This window comes from Kryptolebias marmoratus, linkage group LG2 (assembly GCF_001649575.2).
Source record: "Kryptolebias marmoratus isolate JLee-2015 linkage group LG2, ASM164957v2, whole genome shotgun sequence".
In the NCBI taxonomy this organism is placed as follows: domain Eukaryota; kingdom Metazoa; phylum Chordata; class Actinopteri; order Cyprinodontiformes; family Rivulidae; genus Kryptolebias; species Kryptolebias marmoratus.
The window spans coordinates 9,650,399-9,670,276 of NC_051431.1; the positions used below are offsets into that span (position 1 = coordinate 9,650,399).

The window sequence follows — 19,878 nt, forward strand, 5'->3', positions numbered from 1 at the left end:
CACCACTCCACCACCCTGCCCACAGTCACCTCACCAGTTCAGGGCAGGAGCCGGGGGTCATGCTGTCGTCATCCTTTAGCAGTCGCGCTAGCCATTCCCTCGAACACAAATGTAAAGCTACCTATATTGAGATTGGGGTTTTATCTGGATGTCAAGGTCAATTGCATATTTGCAATCATTTTTTTTCACACCTCCCCCATCCTCCCCCACTGCCCCGACCCCACACACACACACCTCCCGCTGAATTTGAGACATTTAGATCTTCGTCAGTGGTTTTATTACTGGCGCTCATACTGGTACTAAACATTCCAAAAATAAAGACTGAGAAAATAATAAAAAATAAAAAAAAAAAAAACACAAAAAAAAAAAAAGGAAAAAAATTTGACTGCTGTGACTCGTAAGTGTGCGCCTATTTCAGATCATGCTGATTGACCTCTTATTTAGAGCAGTTGTCATGAAATGCAGCCCCTTTTTAATAGTTGAAATAGAATTTATGTATATATTTATATTTTTTTAATAAAGGAAGTATAGAACTCACTACCTTGCTCCTGCTGGTATGTTGATTATGTTTGTCAATCTGGTGACCATTCAGTGGGCAGGAACTCCTGTTTCTTAGTGGCGAAACCTTGCCTTTTGGCAAAGGTACTTGACTACATCAGGACAACACTATGAGGTAGGGTTTGAATCAAACAGGGAAAGCTAGATCTTCAAACCTTAATAATTTTCACAGGGTATATTGTAAGTGCATGTACATCACAAACCTTACTTTTTGGTTATATGAGAAGCACATGGTTGAAAAGAGGTTCCATCTTTCATAAAGCCTGTTCAGTTTGTGGGTTTACACACAGACACAGATCCTTGTTAACATATCTGAACACCCGAAAGAAGTTGAAATCGTTTTTATTTACCTTGGATTTATCGTTTTCATTTTTAATTTCACTTCTTTTTTTTCTTTTCCTTTTTTCTTTTGTTTTTTGTTTTTGTTTTTTTCCCACTTTTTTTGTACATGCAACATGCACTATAGAATTGAACAGCATGGGGGGAAAGGATAAGTCCATGTATCCACAGATTGTAAGATCTAGTCAAGACTTTGCTGTGTTTATGACAATGCCCTTTGTATTATATTAAGACAGTCTTATGTATGATATATAAAAAGAAGTTAATTGAATTGTTTTGTGTCGTTATTGGCTTACTACATTTACATCACTTGACTGTGCCCCATTTTTTTCTTCTGGGTGACGAAATGATTATATAAATATCCCTAAAACTCAGATATATGGAGGCAAACACCAGTTCTGAACTGGTGCATATTTAATGAAACATGGCGGCAGTTTCTTATGTCTTGGCTCGTTGGTCTAGGGGTATGATTCTCGCTTCGGGTGCGAGAGGTCCCGGGTTCAAATCCCGGACGAGCCCTCTTCCTTTTTACCCGAGAACAGAATACTAATTTACATACCAGGACATTTTTGAGAAAGTGTAAATTTTCCTGGATATAATCCTCAAATCAGTGTCATTTGTGACGCTTTCGTTTAAACGCGAATTTCGAGGCAATTTATCGCGTGTATTTATACGGCTTAAATTAATATATATATATTTGCATTGGTATTTATTTCATTTTAAGGTAAAGAAAGAACGAAAAATTCAATATTGAGGGAAGGAAGAGGGGGAAAAAAAAGGGTGGGCTCGTCCGGGATTTGAACCCGGGACCTCTCGCACCCTAAGCGAGAATCATACCCCTAGACCAACGAGCCATGCGCACAATAAACATACGTCACATTTATAAAGGTAAATACGACACATATTTTCGAGTACGTCAAATTATGTCTTCTTTTTGTATTTTTATAGAATTATAGATATGTATTAAAAATAAAAAAAGAAAAAGTTTTTTCTCCTATATATATGGTTAAGTAGCTAATACCGTTTGAACTGAGGCGACAAGCCTACACACAGTTACCGACTGATTCTAGAGCCATTCACCCTTTTTAACTACATATAGCAAATGTTGGCAAAAACAACGACAGAGTCATGACCGAGGGACCAGCTTTATTAATACACGCAAGAGAAACCTGATCGCACTAAAAAAAGGTTCGCCATTCGCTCACTAGTCTTCTTCTGTAAGCGCGTCGATGATGAGTTCCCCTGCAGGGGGCGCCCGAGCGCCGTGAAGCGTCGATGTCATGGCATTTCACGACAAAGAAAAAGAAGGAAAAAAAAAGTTCTCTGTCGTTTGCTGTCAGCTTATTGGTTTACACGAAAAAAGCAAGTGGCCAATGGTTACGCCTGGAATGTCAAGGCTCCTCCAATCAGATTCGTCATGGGCGGAGCATAAGATCCGCGAACCGATCCTAGCAGTAATCCAAACGTAACCGTCAGTGTTTGTAGCGTGTCTCAAACTGCCTCAAAATTGTTTATTGTTTTGTTTTTTTCTTTACCAAATTTGACTACGCGAAAGCGAAGCTTTGGTCTCGCCAGTCGACCACGCCAGCTTGCCCACCTAAAGGAACTCCCTCGAGTTAGCAGATGATAGTAGAGAGTTGAGTTGGCGAAGCTAACTGTTTAGCCTCGATTATGCCAAATTTTTGCGCGGCTCCGAACTGTACACGGAAGAGCACCCAGTCCGATTTGGCCTTTTTTCGGTTTCCACGGGATCCGGAGAGGTAAGGCGGCACGTCGTGTCCAAGCAACCGTTTTGTTGCTAGGAGACCACGCCCGATTTTTGTAGTTTGAAACTCCCCAGTAAAGCAAATAGTGCTCATTAATTGAGATCCTTCTCAGTTTTCTTTTTCTGTCTGTGACGTGAAGTTGTTGACAGAAACGTGAGCCATTTTTTGCAGAATCCACTGCCAATTTTTAAATAAAATGACAAAACAAATGCACTATTTTGTGTAAATCTTCCTTGATATAGATTAGTATGATACCAAATCTGTGAAAAATTGATAAAAATGTAGTATTTCCTTTACATATTGTAAAGCATATAGCTGCAGCAGCCAAATAAATCAAAAGAAGTAACATAAAATTAGGTCATTTTGTTGAATTATGTATTTATTATTCAGATATTTCCAATGACTTTAGTGTTTTTATTAAAGGAATGTGTTTATTTCTAATTTTCATTGTAAAAATTTCTATATTTTACAGCAAAACTGCCCTTTCTGTTCTTATAGCTCAGCAGTTTGTGAAGTGAAGTGAAATTTATTTATTTAGCACTTTTCTGCAACAAGGCAATTCAAAGTGCTTTACTACACAGAAATAACAATCGGGTACATAATCAAATACAGAGGTATAATAATCAAATATAGATCAATCATGTATAATCTAAATGAAATATAGGACAATCTAAATGAAATCGTGAAACTAAACATGAGCTAAAACAGTCAAAATAGTAGCTAAAATAATCTAAATTAAATCATGATGTAAGTTAAAGCTGAACTAAACAACAATTAGGCTAAGACAGTCAAAATATGAGCTAAGATAAACTAAAGTAAACTAAATGTCTCAAATATGTTTAAATGCAGTTATTTTCTGGTGGATTTTTCGCTCTATGGAAAAGAAAACAAGCTTTAATTAAGAATAGTATAAATATAAACATCATTCTTGTCCGTGTCGTTCTTGTTCAACGCTTAAACAGAGACGCTGCACCGTCTCTTGAATGTCAAATCCACAAATACGTGATTTTCCTTGTCCGCTTTTCCAGATGCAGAATCTGGGTGGAGAACTGCCGCCGGGCTGATCTCGAGGCCAAAACATCGGATCAGCTGAATAAACACTACAGGCTGTGCGCCAAGCACTTTGACCCGGCCATGGTGTGCAAGACCGTGAGTGTCGGACGATTCCCGGCCACGTCCTTTAGCAACGCGTTTCCAGAAGTTCTGCATCCCTGAACGATGTCTTCCTCTTTTCAGAGTCCCTACAGGACTGTGCTGAAGGACACGGCCATCCCAACCATATTTGACCTAACCAGCCATTTAAAAAATCCTCACACCAGGCACCGCAAGCAGATTAAAGAACTTGTAAGCGAGGAAAAATGACAAAACGTGCAGTTATTTGATCAACTTGTCCAATTCCCTTTAAATTAATTTTATTCTTATTTCTATTTCAGACCGATGAGGATATAAGGAGAATGAAAGAAAGGAGATGTGAGTATTTAGAAAAGCAGTACGCTTGGGTTCGTCAGTTTCTAATTTAACTGATAATTTAAAACCACATTTCTTGCTTCTCCTTCACTCTGCAGTGGCTTCTACTCAGCAAACTGCTAAAACGGATCAGGACGGCATGAACGCGGCTGAGAACGAACCTCAGCTGTCTGCAGAGGAGAGGGAGTACCGGGACTACCTGAGGTCCCTGTTTGAGATTCTGCTGATGATGGCGAAGCAGGGCATCCCTTTAGCAGCTGACAGAGTCTCCGCAGCTGATCTTAAGTCCAACAACTTCCAGGCCCTTCTGGATTTCGCCATGAATGCTGGGGATAAAGCGTTGAGGAAAAGGTTCCAGACGACAGCCGTGAACTCGGAGTACCTGTCCGCGGCGCAGCAGAGCCAGCTCCTGGATGTCTGCGAGAACACGGTGAGGGAGGAGATGCTCATGGAGGTGCGGGAGAGCCGCTTCTTCTCCCTGGTGACCGGTGACCTCGTGGACCTCGCCGGCGAGAAGCACTTGCCTCTGTTCTTGCGCTTCGTCAATCAGCTGAACGTCCTCAGGGAGGAGCTCCTGGACTTCGTGCCGTTCGTGGATGAAGACGAGTCTCTTGTGGTGGAGCGGATCGAGGCCCAGCTGACCGACCGCTGGGGGCTCAGCATGGAAGACTGCCGCGGTCAGGCCCACGAGGCCACCGGCACCTCCACCACCAAGATGAAAGCTGTGGCCGTGCTCCTGATGGAGAAGTACCCGCTGGCGCTGCACATGCCTTGCTCTCACATGGCGCTGAACATCCACCTAGCCAACAACCTTCCGTTTCCCAACGTCCAGATCGTCATGGAGACTCTGAGGAGGATCGGCGCTTTCTTTAAAGCCCCGTCAACTCAGGAGGAGCTGGAAAAAGCCATCTGGACCTACTACCAGAAAAACGAGGAGAAAGGATCGGCGCTGATACAGAGCTGCGGCTCGGGATGGATGGAGCAGCACAACGCCTTCGACGTGCTGCTGGAAATTTTGCCCCCGCTGCTGCTGTGCGTGGACAGCATTTGGGACAACAGCGACGGGCAGTTTTCCAGCCGGGTCTCCGGCGATGCGTATTCGATTGCAGAAAGTCTCGCCGACTTCGAGGTCATCGTCACCATTGTCATCTTGAAGAACGTCCTGACGTTCACGCGAGCCTTCGGGAAGAATCTCCAAGGCGAGACGCTCGACGTGTTCTCGGCGGCGAACAGCCTGACGGCAGTTCTGCACTCGCTGAACGAGGTCAACGACAACATCGAAGTCTACCACGAGTTCTGGTTCGAGGAGGCCGTGAGTGTGGCCGCCTCCATGGAGATCGCCGTGTCCATCCCGAGGCTGTTCCTGCGGAAGCAGCGGGCGGCTGACATGGGGGAGATCCAGGCGGAGCCGTACTTCAAGGAGTACGTGACCATACCCGTCATCCGCGGCATCATGCAGGAGGTGGAGGACATGTTCTCCGACACCAACCTCAAAGCCCTGAAGTGCCTGACGCTGGTCCCGGCCGTCATGGGCCAGATGAAGTTCAACACCAGTGAGGAGAACCACGCCGAAGTCTACCGCACCGATCTCCCCAACCCCGACACGCTTCCCGCCGAGCTGCACTGCTGGCGAATCAAATGGAAGCACAGAGGCAAGGAGGTGCGCCTGCCCACGACCATCCAGGAGACCCTGCAGCTTCCGGACGTCAAGTTCTTCCCCAACGTCAACTCCTTCCTGAAAGTGCTCTCCACTCTGCCGGCGCTGAAGCTGGAGGACGGCAGAGGCGCCGCGGCGAGCCGACGCCTGCGGGCCTACCTCGACGGCGTTCCTCCCAGGCAGCGGAACAAAAGTCTCGCCGTGCTGCACGTCAACACTCACGTGAAACACGACCTGGACGTCATGGTGGACCAGTACTGCAGGCTGTACCCCGAGGAGGACACCGAGGCCGAGTCGGAGGACGCAGCGGGAGACGACATCGTGACGACGGTGGTCTGAAGTCACTGGGACTGAACTCCAGAAGTGCGTCCTCCTTTTATGTTAGCCGAATAGTTCATGTGTTTCGTTTAAATATGCAAAAAAAAAAAAAAAACAACCCCGGAGCGTCGAAGATTTTAAGAAACGTGTCAGGAGTAGCGGACACTTATAATAAATTAACTGTGCTTCCTTTTATGTTTTTCGTCGAATAAAAAGCTGCACCAAAAGCTGACCAATGAAAGAGACGAAAGTTCTTTTTCTTTTTGCATTCATGCTGGGATGTGATGATGCAAAATTTAAAAAAAAAAAAAACAAAGAGCTGTTTTTTTTTATATAAATCTGTATAAAAAAGCTCCTGTGCGTTTTTGTTCCTTAAGCTGAGCGTTCAGTTTTTCCGATGCGTTCCTAAATCAAGCCACACGATGGAGGCTGATCACTCGTTTTGTTTCGAATGCAGCATTTTGCAGACAATGGAACGGGAAGGAGCGCGAGGACGAGCCGTCGGCATACCTTGGCGAAGTTGTGACCCGTTTTTACACCTCGACAAGAAAGCATAAAAGCACTCCTGTTCTGTTTAAATAGCCTGAATTTTCTTGCACAGCTTTGAAACGAAACGTAACGATGATTAAACCTCAGACAGGAGCGAGGCTGTGCTCCCGTCTGAGGTGTCTTCAGGTCGATGTGACTTTTGGTTTTGGTAACTTTTATAGTTTTATCTTTCTCATTGAAAGACATTTAATCTCCTCCAGCATCGTTACTTTATTTTTACGTCCATTTTGTGTCCTTATGCATCTTCTTTTTGTCTTTTAATGTCTCTTTATGTGTCCTTTTGTCTCCTTGTGCTTCCTTTTAATCTCTGCACATCCTTTTTGTCTCCTTGTGTGTCCTCCCTTGTTTTTATGGTCCCTTTTTTTGTCCTTTTGTGTCTCTCTTCTTTAAATATTTTGACTGACATTGAAGGTTTAGCTGTTATTGAACTCATGTTCACCTTTTTTTCTGCAAACTCAGGTAAAATGCAAACATCTCCAGCCTTAAAGTGATTTATTTAATCGTTTTATTGTTTGTGAGGGGACAACAAAAAAAGACCGTCCAGGGTTTATATTTGTGGGGAAAATAGTTTAAACACTAAATATCTGTATGTTTTCCACCTTTTTGAACCCTTTTCTGCATTTGGATGACAGTCAAGCGCCCAGAACAGGAGATCTGGACACATTTGTCCTCCAAACCAGGGCAGGACTGTCTTTGTTTGTGAGTGTCCAACAGCCTCAGCCCTTTGTTGGCAAAAATCAAACCCTGTTTTTTTTCCCCATCTGCTCCCCTGAGGTTCGGGTGGATCTAACATGGCAGGACGGGGTTAAATGGATCTCCCCCTCCTCCTCTGTCAGATGGGCTCAGGTGATAGTTCACCGTGCAGACTCACAGGGGCATCGCACTAATGTGGGGTGGGGTCGCTTTCATGCGCAATGAGCACGCGGCGCCTCCGAAGTCCTGAACTCCTTGGATAAGGAGAAGCACCCGCAGGAGGAGGCAGGAGGAGACACAGGGAGGCAGACAGAGAGGAGGATTTACCCGGACCGGGCTGAGAGACGCCTGATTTCAAGCATCTTTAACAACCTGCCTCCATCATGGCGTGGCCGTGCATTACGCGCGCTTGCTGCATCAACCGCTTCTGGTCGGAGCTGGACAAGGCGGACATCGCGGTGCCTCTGGTGTTCACCAAGTACTCGGACGTGGCCGACGTGCAGCGCCTGCCGCACCACCACCCGCAGCCCAAGCAGCGGAGGGCCGCTCCCGTGGAGACGCAGCCGCGCCCGGAGGCGCCGCCCGCGCCGGCTACCGCAGCGGCCAAAGATGGCTCCGCCGCGTCCGTCATGCGCCAGGACTTCCAGGCGTGGAGGGTCCGGCCCGAGCCCAGCTGCAAGCCCCGCAGCGAGTACCAGCCGCCGCCGGCGCCGTTCAGCAACGAGACGCAGTACCAGAAGGACTACAAGCCGTGGCCCATCCCGAGGAAGCACGACCACCCCTGGATCCCCAAAGCCGGCGGCCCCGAGGCGGGCGGCGCGGGCGGCGGGAGGCTGAAGCGTCGGCCCGCCGAGGCCGAGAGCGGCGTGGAGAAGAGCGAGATCGAGGAGAAGATCCAGGAGAAGGAGGCGAAGGAGGCGGAGGAGCAGCGGCGGGGCCGGGCGGCCGCTGATGTTCTCAACAGGCAGATCAAGGAGGTGATGTCGACCTCCAGCAGTTACAGGTAAGGCCGAGAAGATCGGAACCAGCAAACCCAGAACAGAACAATATCGCGAGATCTCAGGAGCGCTCAGAGTATGTGTCGAGGATGACTCTCAGCTACCACCACGCCAAATCTTAGCTCAGTCTCTGTAGAATTGACAGAGTTGGAGCCATTTTCGTGTTTGCTGAGATCAACAGGCTTTGGCGGCCATCTTGAATCAGGTCGACTCCAAAATCTAATCAGTTGTAGACACACATCCCAGGAGCGCTCTCTGAGAGTTTGATTAAAATCTGCCCTCTGATTCAGGAGATATTTTGCTAACAGACAAACAGGATGTAGTGATCTGTTAGCACTCGGTGTTGCGTAGGACTCTCAGCTACTATCACTCCAAAAGTTAGCCTAAAAATGGTTTAAGGAGCCATTTTCGTGTTCGCTGAGGTCCATTAGCTGTGGCGGCCATCTTGAATCGCCTCGATTCCTTCTGTTAATCAGCTGTAGGTGCACATCCAATTGTTTGAGAGTTGAATTAAAACCCAACCTGTGGTTCGTGGGTTATTTCGCTAACAGACAGGCACAAGAACAGACGTTTTCAGCCGCCTTTCTGGTTTTACTGAAACTGATCGGGTTCGTAGCATCGACTCAGTTCCCGCCTTGCCCGTCTGCGAGTGATGTCTGGTAAAACGGTCCGGATGGGATCGGGAAGTTGTTCCTTCTTATCTCACTTCCCAAATCGCCAAGTGGAAATTCTGACCTTTAGACCAGCAGATACCAAACATCACGTGAAGAGACGAGACAGAGTGCCTTAAAGGGAACGATCAGATCCTCTGAAGTGGGGTTCCGTGGAAAGCGTTATGACTAATTAATATCTTAATATGGATCTTTGAACGACCTCAGTTTGGAAAAACTGAGTTTAATTCAAACCATCGACATTAATAAAGATGGGCGAAGCATCTCCACCTTCTCCCGTTCTTCACATTTGGAGCCAAAATGTTTTTTGTTTTTTTTGGGTGGTGCTACCATGTGGTATTTGTGGCGCCTACCCACCCTCCAAAATGGCTACCAGGCTGTCACACTGTCAATCACAGTGAAACGCGACACTTATTTTTAGGCCTCAGATAACTAAATTAAAGCGAAAGATATTGGGGATTAAAACATACAGCAGCAAGGTGAGAAGAAACACGTAAATCGACAAAATTCACCTGGAAAAAGTATGTTTGGTGTATTTTCATATTTTTGAAACGTCCCGGAGGGGGGCGGGACTGGAATAATTCCACTGAAGCCAGCCACTAGGGGGCGCGCGTCCCTTGTGGCCTCAGCTTCCTGCCTCTAGCTGTAACATAACCGATGATTCGGAACGGGCTGACAAGCTAATGGCTAGTCGGAGCTAAGCCAAGACCAAATTTGATTGCTGGCATTTTGGGAACAGCTCCGATCTCGAGACCTTCATAGCAGTCCAGGCGAGCGCCATTTTGTAAATCTCTGCGCCGCAGGGCCATTACACAGTATAACCATAAATATTATCTGCTGCGGAACATATTAAGCTTATTAAAAGCTTTTAATTTTGATGTTCTGTCAGTCAGTCTAGATTTTACTCAATTATTTTTATAATTTGACCTTAAGAAACAGGCCGTCCCACCCTTTCTTATGGAATTATGGAAGTAGAAAGATTACAGTTACCGTACAGCAGTAGAGATAAATAATCCAATATAAGTTCTCACCAGTAAATTATCAGTACAATTTTATAGAACGTCTCTTTCTTTCTGCTTCTAAAGAACAGTGGTTGGTGTTCAGTTGAGGCTTCAGAGTCCCAGCATGGACAGCATACATAAATCTGTAACATTTTCTGTAACTTAAAACCTGCTAGAGCCGACACAGATGCTTGTTTCCATCGATGAGTTCATCTCTCTGGTCTCAGCTTCCTCGGTGTCATTGTTCCCTCACAGAAATAAATCAAATTATATTTATTCTCTGTGGCTGTTAAAGGGTTTGTTTTTCTTCTCTCCCTCTCAGGACCGAGTTCAAGGCCTACAAGGACGTGAAGCCGGTGAAGCCCATCAAGGCGCCGTCTCAGTATAAACCTCCCGGGGAGGAGACCAGCCTGGAGACCAGCTACAGCGCCACGTTCAAGGGGGAGCAGGTCAAAGGTCAGGCGAAAGACAACAAGCTGCAGGAGCGCCGGAGGATACGCAGCCTTTACAGCGAGCCCGCCAAGGAGCCCGCCAAGGTGAGGAGGGGGGGGAGTGGTCCGCGGGTCTTTGAGAAGCATTTTCATCGTTTAAACGGGACATGTGTGGAGCTCTGTGGTAAGGTCACAAACACGTAGCACCTTACCTGTTGTAGACGGCCTCAGTTTGGACAAAACAAAGCCTAATTCTGATCGGACTGACGAGCTAACGGCTAATCAGGATTTGTCCATGGATGACACTTTATTATAAACCTTTACATCTCGTTTAGTTTCACATTACATAGATATTCCAACAGAGATATTAAGCAGGAAGTGCACCAGGGTAGCGAACTAGCTGCTGCACAATTAGTGCTTTCAGATAATCAAAGATATTTATATAAATTACTGTGTAATATGAAACTGACAGCACTTTAAAGGTTTATTTTAAAAAAACAAAAAACAATTGTTTGAAAGACACCAGCAGCCCACTTAGGTCTTATCTGAGCTCAGACTAGCCGTTAGCTCGTCAGTCAAGTTGGATTCATTGACATCAGTAAAGATGGATGAACTTCCACTGTCCGTCTCATTTTATTTGGGGTTGTAAAAATAACCTGCCACTAGGGGGCGCTTGTCCGTCGTGGCTTCAACTTCTGGTCACGTGTCCAGTTTTGGTATATATATATATATAATTGAACTCTTATTTCACCAAAAACGGAAAGAGCTATCTACGGCAAGCGAGATGTTAAATGTTTGTAATTGTTCCAGAGTTCAGAGGCGTTTTGTTTCCTTGAAGTACGACACAGTGAGCACCTCAGCCACATGTAAAACTTTAAGCCTTCTGTATCTTTAATTTACAAATTTGATTCTGAAAATGTCTTAACCTGGTGATTTTTGGTCCAACTAATAAACAGCAAAGAAAAAGTCAGATTTCCTTTTATGTTATAAACCACACCCCTACAGTAAAAAAAAACTAACAACAAACTGTGCTTGTATATTCTGGTACTGACCGCCTGAGAGTTTAGAATCGCAGCTTTGGGTTTTAAACCTGTAAGTGAGAGTGTGCAGTAACGTGGTTTAAATGGTTGAAGATGTGTGTGGACACTCCCTCTCTCGTTCCTGTAGGACGCCTCAGACTGAGAGCAGCTCTGCTCTCCGCCTGCCGTGGTCAGGTGTGTGTGCGCGTTCCGTTTCTTCTCGGAGGCATGGAGACCGGCGTCACACTGAGCAAACACCGGCCGCGAACACATCCACGCACAGTTTGCTCCATTTATCACCCGGCTGCCAGACGCCCCCCCCACCACCACCACCACCACCACCACCCCCACACCCACCCCAGGGTTATTACCCACACCTCTCAGCCTCCACCAACCACCACCTCGTACCAGCTGACCACCAGTTTATGATGAATGACTGAAACTGAAGCAAGGACAGTGTGAAAAATGCTAAAAATCACAGGAGAATGTGTGTATTAGTTGCATCAATGAGGGTAAACAAGAAAAAAAAACTCTATTTTGGTGCAAAATACACAGAACATGAAACTCCTTCCTTCCTCCTTGCATGCGCAGGATTGAAAGAAAGATCTCGCATGATCCGTTAGCGCTCAGAGTATGTGTTGGGGATGAGGCTCAGCTACCACCACGCCCAGATTTAGCTCAGTATCTGTAAAATTGACCGAGTTATCTGCAGCCATCCTGAAGGTAGTCAGTCGTAGAGTTTGGTTCATGAGTAATTTCGCTAACAGGGTCGATGCCAAAATGTTCATTCAACGGTCTGTGATGGAGATGACTCTCGGCTACAACCACGCAGAGTTTGAGCTCAGTATCGATAAAACTGACTGAGTTAAAGCCATTTTTGTGTTTGCCAAGGACAGTTACCCGGAGTGGCCATCTTAAATCAGGTCAACACCAAAACTTCATCAGTTGTAGATGATGATCCATCGATGATTTACTGAACATTTCATTAAAAACCACCTGGTGGTTTGTGAGATATTTTGCTAACAGACAGTCAGACACACACATAAAGATACGGGCATTTACATGATCGCTCGCTTTTTTTTTTTTTTTTCCTGCTTTTGTCTGATTTGTCCAGAAGCTTACAGCTCATCGGGACACAGTCGGGAAGATTTATTATGATTCTTCACATAGCAGCAATTAAACGTTCCTAAAGTTTAGAATATTACGCCGAACACCGCGAGACGGAGAGTAAAAGCAGCCTCTCGTGTCATCCTTTACAGCATTCCTAGGATTTATTTGTTCAGCTGAAGCCGGGTGAGTTTGCAGCCGTTCTGCTGCTTGTCGGCTCGGCGCTCCTCGGCGGCGCAGAGAAACGCTCAGAGACTCAATCGAAGTAGCTTTCATCTCTGCAGCCTCACTTTTACCGTCCGTACTTGAGTCAGTGACCCTCAGCCGCAGGCCTGCTTGTTGGAGAGCTAACAGTGGCTGAACTTTATCTTTTTAAGTCCCTGAAAGCATAAGACTAACATCATACTAATATCTAGTATGCTCTCAGTATGCTTTGATTTTATTTTTAAATTTAGTATATGCATTTAAAAAGATGAAGAAATCATTGTTCTGTAAAAGAAAAGGCAACAAACACGTCATTCGGTGTTTGTTGTCTTTTTTTCATTACACTAACCGCATAAGCTGTATGCAAGTATCACCTGCACCATAAATTACCATTTGCCTGGCATTACTTTAAAACGCAGGGTACAAAGATACGTGCTGCATGCTAAAACAGGATTGTAACTCGATAAGGAGTCTGTTTTTGGAACTTTTTTTTTTTTTTGTCAAGCCCAAAAAAATTGATTCTTTTGTCTCGTTTGTTGTTAAAACCAGCAGCTGATTATTTGAGTTTTATATGAAGATGGAGTTTGTTTTTGAAGGGATTGTTTAGATCCTTTGAAGCGGGGAAAGCTTACGAACAATTAATATGTTACCTGTTGTGGATAGCTCTTTGTACAATCTCACCGGACCGGATTGACGAGCTAACGACTAGTCCAAGCGGGACAAAGACCAAGGTGGATTTCTGGCATCTTAGCTTTTTATGCAAATAATAGTTTTTAACCTTTAGATTACCATCAATTTAGCATTAGCATTTTTAGCATTACGTAACCATAATGCAAACAATTTCGCTGTGCCCCTGGCTGCACAGGAAGTGCTACAGCTAGCTGCTTCTATCGATATTTGTGCTTGCAAATAACAATAATTTAAATAACTGTAAAATGTGAAAGTAATGGTGATAAAAAGATTTAAAAATAGTATTCATAAAGCAATCCACTTTGGTCTTTGCCCCACACAGACTATCTATTAAGTCATCGATCCAGACAGATATAAACTATCTACAACAGGTGAGATACTTATTGTTCATACTCAAAGCCCTATGTGATCTGTTCTTTCAGTATAAATTTATCCCATCCAGATACTTTGCTGGTACCAATTTGGGTCAAATTTGGGTGATTTTTGTCATGTTTGGTTTAGTTTAAGGCTTTCAAAAGAAGTGAGTATGTTTAACCAAGTAATGTTCGAGCCTAAACCTAAATAAAAGCAAAGTAAGTTATTTAAAACAGACCATAAAGGAGTCATTAGTTTTTGTAACATAACTTATTCCACTGCCAGCACTTTGTCTCTAAGGTGAATTTCCCTGCATGTCCCTGAAGTTGTTGCTGCTGACGTCCCGTTGTCGCACCGACCCCGTCGGACATCGTAGTTTGTCTCAGCGTTGGCGGGATTTCCTTTGCGCCGGCGACGACAATTAAGTTGCATCGTCCTGTGTTTTCTCTTTCAGGTGGACAAGCCAGCGTCTCGCACCAAACCAAAAAAGCCCCCGACGACGACAACAGGGAAGATGGCGAAAAAAGCTAAAGAGAAGCAGATTTCTAGTTGCCAGTCAGCAAAGAAGAAAGCGTCTGCGGGCTCGCCAGAAGCCAAACCGGAGGGAGCTGTGACGAAGAAGAGCAAAGAGATCAGCAACAGACTGGCTGAAGCCAAACAGTAGAGGAGGAGGAGGAGGATTTCTACACTTTTCTGTGCTCGATATCAGGCGATGTGATGATTTCAGTCGATCTCCCTTCGGTTCGTCTCTCTGTCTGTTGTCTTGTCTTACACGGTTCACCTTTGAATGATCACTGATGTTGAGCTTTTAGAATAATGCAAACTGTTTCACTGGAAACTATCGGTGCCAGAAAGCGAATGTATGAAAGTTTCCTGGTTCTTTTTTTGTATTTTGCTGCACAGAACTGCTTTTGTATATTTTCGAGCACATAATTTGCACATTTGAGTTTTGTTTGGTGTCGGAGTTTCAAAAGAGCCGTCAGGTTTTGGGTAAAAGTCTTGAGCCTCTCGCTGTAACTTTATTAATAATACTGTCAATAACATTAACCAAACAGTGAGCATAGATGCTAACCTAACATTGAAAACGCCATAGAAAAGCTAACACAGTTAGCATTGCGTTTATCACTGGACATTTATACACAAATGAAACATTTCAAAGTGGTTACTGGAGACAGTCATGCTATGATAACTTTAACTACTATTTACAGACATTTCAACAGAAGTGCCCCTGGCTGCACAGGAAGTGCAAAAGCTAGATGCTGCTGCTACTTGCACGTGCAAACCTTAATCAAACTCTAACCTTAGAGTTTTATGTAAATAATCACTTAATGCGAAACTGACAGCGTTGCAAAGGTTTATGAAATAGATTTCGATGAAACACTGTGAAAGTTTGAACAACAATCCACTTTGGCCCCGCTCAGACTAGCCATTAGCTCATCAGTTCATTCTTTGATTTAGGTGCTCTTCTTATGTTTGAGTAATTCTTGGATCACATATAAGAAGACTTAGCTTAAACTATATATAAAAAGAACTACTTCTCCAAACTGAGGTTGTTCGAAAAGCTATCTGCAACAGGTAAGATATTAATTGTTCTTATTTTTGCCACAGAATATCACTTCAGAAGATTTAAAGTATTGCTTTGGAGAAGCCAGGTTTTCTTTTTTTGGTCATTTTTTAAATGGTTCTCATCTATTTTAACTCTGTTGTTGGAGCGTCACCATTTCAGAAGAAATATTCTCTTTTGTTTGTTTTTTTAAGCCACCTAAACTGACCTATGAATCATTTAAGAATAAGAGGACACTTAATGCCAGGGATGAGTCAGTGTTTACAAATGACAGAACCAATTTAAAATGGTGTCTTTGTGCACTTTGCTGCTGCCCGCCGAATGCAATGACAAGAAAATTACAAAGTTAACACAGTTCAAAAGATATTTAATTGTATTTATGTAGATGCAAATTTGCCCCTGAGATGCTGAAGATGCTCTGGATGTTGTGGGTTCATGTCTTTTCAGTGTCTCATGGAGGACCTGGACAACACATGTGGCATTGCAGGACAGGCTGGTGGGACCCATTTTTAAAAAGGGGGGACCGGAGAGTGTGTTACAACTATCGAGGGATCATACGTTTCAGCCTCCATGGAAAAGTTTACTCCAGGGTGTTGGGAGGGAGAATCCAACCAATTGTTGATTCAGGAGGAGCAGTGTCCCGGCTGTGGACCAGTGAACCAGTGGATCAGTGGACCAGTGGACCAGATCTTCATCTTTTGTAGGGTTGCTAAGAGGATCATGGGAGTTTAGTTCACCAGTCTACATGTGTTTAGTGGATTTGGAGAGTTCTTATTTGAGACGTTCTGTTGGGGGTGCCTGTGTTGCCTTTGAGGGCTATCCGGTCCCTGTAGAACCGAAGCAGGAGCTGTGTCCGCATGCTTGGCTCAAAGTGGAGCTCCTTCTCTATGCCATTTGGACTCCTGCCAGGGCTGTCCCTGGTATCCGGTCCTTTTTATGGTGTTCATGGACAGGATCTCGAGGAGCAGTCGTGGAGAGGAGTGTGTCTGGTTTGGGAACCTCGGGGTCTCGTCTCTGCCTTTTGCGGATGATGTGGTTCTGTTGACGTCTTCGAGGCCATGACCTTCGGTGTGCACTGGGACGGTTCACAGCCGAGCTCGGACAAGAGGCAGGTTCTCAACTGGAAATGGGTGGAGTGCTCCCTCTGGGTCGGGGATGAGCCTCTGCCTCAAGTGGAGGAGTTCAGAGTCTTGTTCACGAGTGATGGAAGAATGGATACCGTGAATCGATGGACTGAAGCCTCGTTTGCAGTAATGAGGGTGTTGCTCCTGTCTGTTGTGGTGAAGAAGGTCTGAACTGAAAGGCAAAGCTCTCAATTTACTGGTTTACTGGTTCCGGTCCTCACTTATGGTCATGAGGTTTGGATCATGACTAAAAGAATGAGCGGCTGAAATGAGCTTCCTTCTTACGCTGGCCGGGCTCAGCCTTAGAGATAAGATGAGGAGCTCCATCATCCTGGGGGGGGCTCGGAGGAGAGCTGCTGCTCCTCTGGATCAAAAAGAGTCGGCTGAGGTGGTTCGGACGTCTAGTTAGGATGCCTCATTCTGGTGGTTTTCCAGGCACGTCCCACTGCGAGGAGACCCCAGGGCAGACCCAGAACCCTCTGGATGGATTAAATCTCCTCTCTGGCCTGAGGACATCTTCAGATCCCTCAAAAGGAGCTGGAGAGTGTCGCTGGGGAGAAAAAAGTCTGGGTTTCCTGACCACAGATAAGCAGCAGAAACTGGATGAATAAATGCATCTAAACAAAAAGCAAACCGTTTTTTTTTTTGTTTGCAGGAGGTCGTAGCAATAAAGTGTATGTTCTTCGCTGAGTCATTTGTTAACACAACACTGGTTCATCCCTTGATTTAGTTCCCGTTATTGTGCTTGGGTGATTCATGGGTCATGTTTTCTCTGAAAATGGCCACAAACAAGAACAGAACAATTGCTTGAAACCACTTCTTTAAAATCTTATCTTCTTGCGTTGGAACGTAAAGAAATCAGGGGGGGCTTAAGACTTTTGCACAGCACTGATGCATGTGAATGAAAGGGTTTTTTTTAAAAATCTTTGAATGAAACCCAACTGAGATCAGTACGAACATGATTGTGTTTTAAAAAAAAACAAAACCCGACATGCTTGTTTTTCCGAGCGATTTCTGGGAAAGTTCAAAACTCTCGTTTAACGGTTTCCTAATTTCCAGTGCCTCTGCTGTTTGGTCCTGGTTTTCATTTCATTGTTCTGGATGACATCTGGTCTAATCAGATTGGTTGCTAAGGAACCCGACGGACTGTAATGCGATTGCCACGGCTTTCATGCACGACGCTGTTTTTGGTTGAGCGGACTGGACGCCACGGTCACGTTCTAGCTTGTAAATTGCGGCGTTGAAGACAAATTCACGAGGGGTGGGGACCTTTTACAAGTGTAATGCATGAGTAGAAATAGATTCTGGTCACACCAAATAAGTAAATAAAAATCATAATCTGGTGACTGTTATAAAATAAAAAAAATAAACAAACATGGCACCAGTTTGATTCCCAAACATTTTCCTTTTATTGCAGTTTTTTAACAGCACAGTGTTTTGTGGAATTGTGTGATAAAGGGGGAAAAAAAAATAAAATAAAATATATATATATATATATATATATATATATATATATATATATATATATATATATATATATATATATGCGCACATGGGCTTAAAAATAACTTATTTTACTCAACAATGTTCCCCACTAAGTAGGCCGATCTCTTCCGGTGTGTAAGGACAAGGAATGGGCCAGGACTTAAAGTTCAGCTTTTTAAAATGCTGCTCTCTGAAATCAGTATGCTCATCACGCTGAAATGTCAGCTCATCCGCCCCGTTCAGGTTATCCTCCACCAGAACCCATCTCCTAGCTGCAGAGAGTGTGTGTGTGTGTGTGTGTGTGTGTGTGTGTAAGTAAGGAGGACACAGTGATTCTGCTTGATTTCTGGGTCTTTGTGGGGCTCTGAGAGCTTGTTTTTTGTGTCTGACCTCTTCAACCCGCTGCCTGCTAGCATCAGATCTGACCCAAAACACCTGAAGTGCTGCTCTGCACTCCCAACGTCTTGGTGCTATATCTTCCTTTGTGTGTGTGTGTGTGTGCGTGGCCTCAGATCAGAGGGGAAGTGATGACATGACGATGTCAGCCCGCCTCAGATGTGTTGTGGTATTGTGCTTGTACTCTCAGCTTGCTCTGAATGAACTGATTAAAAATGGTGCAAGAAACTCGTCCTCGTTGTTTGTTTGTTTGTTTTATTTCAAAGTGACATAAAAAAATGGACTCAAAGTTCAACAAAAAGCTCAGCTAATTTGAGTCAAATTGTTAAAATCAGACCATTTTTTTTTGGTTTCAGGACATAATCCCTGGATGTACGTCTACAACTGATTTACTCATTCAAAATGGCTGCCGCACCGTGGTGGCCTTGAATAAATAACCCAAAACTGGTGAAAACTCAGCTAACAGATCACACAAGAGCTTTGTTTGAAACCTCGCCTTGCAGGACGGTGGGTGATACGCATTTCTTCAAGGAACGCTAGTTTCATCATGAAAGTCTTCAACTGTGGATGATTTAAGTCATTCTTTTTTTAAGGTTCTCAAATCTTCACAAGAATATCTGCAGAATTTACAGCATTTGTTCATTTTATTGATCTTTGTTGTCAAATAAATCTTTCTGTCAAAACTTGTCACCCTTTATTTGCTTTTCCAGACACATCCTGAGGCGAGTGGTTCTGCTTCGAGCCACGTGGTCTCTAAAAAGCTAAATACCAGTTGTGTTTTCTTTTAAATCAAGAGCAAATTTTAAATAAAACTTCAGAGTTTTCATCTTGTCGTGCTTTTGAACGCCGTGTGTGTGTGAATCAGCCAAGCAGACATAAATCTGCATGAATAATTCAGTGGTTTCGGGCTCTTGTGTTTGCAGAGCAGCATAAAATATTGAGTAAGAGCTCAGCGATGGCACGCGTCTGCCTGGTTAGACTCTCATCTTATTTTGTATTTAAAGACCAGAGATAAGACTTCATTTAGTTACAGCTCATTACATGAGAAGGGAGCTCCATATTGAATGAAACACCTGACCATTGCCATTAAAGGTAAAGAATGGGATGTTTTTGTGTTTTGTTCTGTTTTAACTTGGCATAAAGCACCGTGTGTTACACCTCCTTGTATGAAAGGTGCCAAAGAAGTCAATTATTTATTCACAAAGACATCTGCTGCGAAAGGACGAGATCTACACACACGTGCAAAACAAATTTTATCCAGACCTGTATCTCCGTTTGACCTCTAGTGGAAAAGAAATGTGAAGTCGCAGCATCATGGTCGGCCTGGATGGAAAAGTAAACTGGCTGCTGAGCAAACGAATCAGGTTTCAGGTTTTAGTTGGTTTGTAAATGGTGTTGATGCAATCTTAAGATTAAAAAATAAACCTTTTGAAGACTCAGTTGTTGCAAAATCTTGGTTACAGTAAAAAAAAAAAAAAAGATTCAAT

General features: G+C 44.2%; 2 protein-coding genes and 2 non-coding genes across 5 annotated transcripts; 3 read left to right on the forward strand and 1 right to left on the reverse strand.

Moving 5' to 3' along the window:
• Positions 1 to 1,344: 1,344 nt before the first annotated feature.
• On the forward strand, positions 1,345 to 1,416 carry trnap-cgg. The gene has a single exon. It is a non-coding gene; the product is annotated as a tRNA-Pro (tRNA).
• Positions 1,417 to 1,679: 263 nt separating this feature from the next.
• Positions 1,680 to 1,751, reverse strand: trnap-agg. The gene has a single exon. It is a non-coding gene; the product is annotated as a tRNA-Pro (tRNA).
• A 579-nt stretch (positions 1,752 to 2,330) lies between these two features.
• thap12b (THAP domain containing 12b) lies at positions 2,331 to 6,337 on the forward strand. The gene is made up of 5 exons (XM_017437203.3): positions 2,331 to 2,657; positions 3,692 to 3,812; positions 3,900 to 4,007; positions 4,097 to 4,133; positions 4,229 to 6,337. The coding sequence occupies exons 1-5, from the start codon at positions 2,569 to 2,571 to the stop codon at positions 6,124 to 6,126; spliced, it is 2,253 nt and encodes a 750-aa protein (XP_017292692.1). The 5' UTR covers positions 2,331 to 2,568; the 3' UTR covers positions 6,127 to 6,337.
• Positions 6,338 to 7,576: 1,239 nt separating this feature from the next.
• On the forward strand, positions 7,577 to 17,490 carry map6b (microtubule-associated protein 6b). 2 transcript variants are annotated; one of them, XM_017437201.3, is made up of 3 exons: positions 7,577 to 8,350; positions 10,340 to 10,553; positions 14,277 to 17,490. In XM_017437201.3, the coding sequence occupies exons 1-3, from the start codon at positions 7,731 to 7,733 to the stop codon at positions 14,484 to 14,486; spliced, it is 1,044 nt and encodes a 347-aa protein (XP_017292690.1). In that variant the 5' UTR covers positions 7,577 to 7,730; the 3' UTR covers positions 14,487 to 17,490. The 2 variants fall into 2 exon arrangements, with proteins under 2 accessions (XP_017292690.1, XP_037829238.1); XM_037973310.1 differs by lacking the exon at positions 14,277 to 17,490 and adding an exon at positions 11,616 to 12,362.
• Positions 17,491 to 19,878: the final 2,388 nt, after the last annotated feature.